The sequence below is a fragment of the Carya illinoinensis genome, chromosome 16 (genome assembly GCF_018687715.1).
Source record: "Carya illinoinensis cultivar Pawnee chromosome 16, C.illinoinensisPawnee_v1, whole genome shotgun sequence".
NCBI classification, from domain to species: domain Eukaryota; kingdom Viridiplantae; phylum Streptophyta; class Magnoliopsida; order Fagales; family Juglandaceae; genus Carya; species Carya illinoinensis.
The window spans coordinates 5832073-5836094 of NC_056767.1; the positions used below are offsets into that span (position 1 = coordinate 5832073).

General features: G+C 33.0%; 1 protein-coding gene across 1 annotated transcript; it reads left to right on the forward strand.

Moving 5' to 3' along the window:
• The first annotated feature begins 479 nt into the window (after nt 1-479).
• Nucleotides 480-2103, forward strand: LOC122298739 (putative receptor protein kinase ZmPK1). Its single transcript, XM_043108601.1, has one exon. It carries the CDS (start codon nt 658-660, stop codon nt 2101-2103), a length of 1446 nt encoding a protein of 481 aa, XP_042964535.1. The 5' UTR covers nt 480-657.
• The last annotated feature ends 1919 nt before the right edge of the window (nt 2104-4022 follow it).

Sequence of the window (4022 nt, forward strand, 5' to 3'; positions counted from 1 at the left end):
GACCGAACCGAATCAAATCAAATATAGATATTTTTAATTGTTGTATATAATATATTAAATATTTTTTATATTATTAATGTTTTATATTATATATGTACTATATGTTTATTAAGATGAAATTTTAATCTTATTATTCATGCTAATTAATCTTATAAATTTTTTGATATAACATAAAATTATTATTAAAATATTAAGATAAACTTATTATAATTATGTATGTATTATATATACATCTCATTCATGTCACATTGTATAAGACATGTAAGTTTGTTAAATAAATTTGATATTAGCAAGGGGTTTAAGGAAATACGAAAAACTTGTTAAACTGCATCGAATCATATTGAAATCGAAAAAATTAAAAGTAATAATTTTGGTGATAAATCGGTTCAATTTTTAAAATTGATTGATATTGATTTGATTCTAAAATATGTATAAAATCAGATCGAATAGAACCGACCCAATTACACCGGTAACGCGTGGATTTGCGTCCCTTTTATTGCTTCGCCGGCTTATGCAGGGCATTCACTTGCTTAGCCACCCAAATACGAACTAAAACACAGAGCAAGAAGTAAAGAAAGGCCATTCTCGCTTCTGCATGCCTCTCTGCGTATCTTTCCTACGCCTCCTCTCCTTTTGAGCTTTCATTCCATCAAGTTCATGGGCACTCTGATCTTGTTCATCCTCTTCTCGGTATTGTTTGCTCCGGCGACATCCACAAATCGCACTTTGAGCAATGGTTTGTCTCTCTCCAGCGAGAAACCGGAAGATGTTTTGACTTCGCCAAATGGAGTGTTCTCCGCGGGCTTTTACCCCGTCGGTGACAATGCTTATTGCTTTGCCATATGGTTCGCCTCCCGAACCTCAAGGAGTCAGGACCGCACCGTTGTCTGGATGGCCAACCGAGACCAACCGGTTAACGGAAGGAAATCGAAGCTCTCCCTGCTCAGAACTGGTAATCTTATCTTAACCGACGCCGGTAAGTTCACCGTCTGGGAAACAAACACTGTTTCTATCTCTTCTTTAGAATTACGTCTTTCCGATGCTGGTAATCTTGTTCTACGAACTTTGGGAGGTGGAAGTTTGTGGGAAAGCTTCGACTTTCCCACAGATACCTTGCTTCCCCAGCGATTTCTAACTAGTGATACAAAGCTTGTCTCCTCGAGAAGCCAGACCAACTATTCCTCTGGCTTCTACAAGCTTCTTTTCGATAATGACAACGTTCTCTGCCTTCTTTATGATCGGGCTAACATTTCCAGTCGTTACTGGCCTGAACCATGGCTTACGCCCGGGCAAGCCCAAAGGTTCGTGTACAATAGTAGCAGAATCGCAGTGCTTGATTCCTTCGGGAACTTTAGTTCTTCCGATAAATTTACATTTTCGTCAACTGACTATGGGCAATTGCTCCATAGAAGATTGACACTTGATTACGATGGTAATCTTCGATTGTACAGTTGGGACGAGGAGGGCGAGATGTGGGTTGTTTCATGGCAGGCCTCGCAGGTACCTTGTATTATTCATGGTGTTTGTGGAGCTAACGGTATATGCAGCTATGTTCCTGATATTGGCAGAAAGTGCTCGTGCCTCCCAGGGTATAAGATGATAAATCATACCGATTGGTCTCAAGGGTGTGAACCCGAATTTGATCTCTCGTTTGGGAAAAACAAGTTTGATTTTTGGCTGTTATCCTATCTTGATTACTATGGTTTTGATTATGGTAGCTACCACAATTTTACACTTGCTCAATGCAAGGAGTTATGCTTGGGATTGCCCGAGTGCAAAGCATTCCAATACACCTTTTCCAGGGAACAAGGACGTTCAAGTTGTTACCCCAAGACTCTACTGATGAATGGACATCGTCATTCTTTTCCTGGAAGCTTCTATCTAAGAGTGCCCAAAAAAAATCTCCTAAAACTCCTCTCTAATGCCAATCTTGCAGAAAACATCGGTTTAAATTGTTCCAGTGTAGGTCCCCTGCTATTGGAAAGAGTATACTTAAAAAACCGGGTAAATGGGACCGTGAAATTCATGCTCTGGTTAGTTCAACCCAATTACATAAAATGGGTTAAACTGAGTCTCATTGTGTCAATTTTGACTCACTTATAATTAATTAATAAAAGGTCAAAACATGTTATAGGATATGACTCGTTATTTAAATAGATACTATTAGATCGTGTTTGGGGTTAAGTTTGAAAGTTTAAAAAATGCTTTTAACTGTTTAAAAGCTTTAAAAGAAAAAATGATATGTTTGATACATTTATAAAGAGTGCTTTAATCACCTTAAAAAGTAGACTAAAGCTGAAAGCCTACTTTTTTAAAAAGCACTAAATTGAAACTTTTATAAAAAAGCTTCTGCAGACAACTGTATATTTTAAAAAAATTAATGTAACTAACTTTAGAAGTGCTTTAGACATGTAAACAACTTTTGAAATATATAGCTTATTATTTAAGCTATAAGTTATATTTTCTACCATAATTCTAAACATGTACTTAGTATTTGAAAATCTAACCCATTTAGCTTAATAGGTCGTGCTTTTAGATTTATCAATTTTTTCAAATGTTTATGATTTGTCACGATATAAACTCGACCTACAAATACAAATTACCACTCCTAAATTCACCAATAATGACAGGAATGTCATATGCATGAATAAAGACTCGATTGATTTTTTACAATCGATTTTTTACAACTCACTACTATAACAAAAGAAACAGAAAAGTAGACCCAGAAAAAAGATTGATATTCTTGATTAGAGTTTATTAATCAAAATAATAACGTTCCATACTCGTTTTTAATAAAATAAATTAGCTCTTTCAACTCCAACACTCAAGCAATATCAATCAATGGTTTATTGCTTTTTATTCTCTCTAAATGCCTACAATAGACTTCTATCGTTCAAAAAATAAATTAATCACCACTGAGGTCCCAAACTGCAATCACTAATGGAATCAATTCTTGCAATTATGAAACACACATGACAAATCGAGGAATAAGCTAAGTTTTGTAGGTATTGATGCAGCAAATATTGTATGGAAGTACCACGTGTCACTCTATTCGAGTAATGCTAGATCTAAATCTTAAGTGTGCAAGCGGCCTCTGGCAGGTCTTTTGTGAAAAATTGAGCTACACTTGAAATAGTGATTTTTTTTTTTAATTACATTTTCGGGGTTTATATTTTACAAAATATCTGTGCGAGATTTGTGTACTGAAAGTTTTTACAAATCATTACTCTATTCTTTTCGCTCAGCCAAGGACTGAGGCTTGAGACTGACATCTGTAATAAATGCGTAGGAGGAAGGGTGTACACCTCAGTTTATTCTATAGGTTAGAGAAATAAAGTGATGGCTAGCAATATGGTTGCCACCAATTAATTTTATTTTATTTTATTTTATTTTTTATTTTTTTTTTTCTAAGTTGATGTTTTTCTTTGAGACTTTTTTAATTTGTATTTTGTTTCTCTAAATTTAGTTGGTTTTTTAATGTTGGGAAATTTTATTTTAGGCCTAGGACATAGCAAAGTCTAAGTGCATATTTAAGATTGTGGTAGAAGATATATCTTATAACTTAAGTAATAAATTTTATTATTAAAACTTTATTTATTATTTAATTTTTATATGTTTAAAGTACTTCCAAACATGTTATATTTATTTAAAAATAAATTAAAAATGTGCTCTCTGAAGTAAAAATAAAGATTATTTGAATTTTTAAAAATTATGATCATATTTTTAAAAGTTTGAAAATTATAATTATTTTAAAATTGTAGAAATATTTTCATTAATTGACAGTTTTTTTTTTTTAAATTTGAATTACGTTTTGCATTATCTAAAAAAGTAAGTTTGAAAAAAAACATCAAATGTACTTTTTAACTTATTTTAGATTAATAGTGTTTTAATATGTAACATCCAAATAACCTAATTTTTCTATTAAAATGCTTTTAAGTTTATTTAAACATTTTTTTAAGACTTCTACCAGGCTACCACAACCTCAAACTGGCCTTAATACCTACTACTAGTGGTGTGAACTG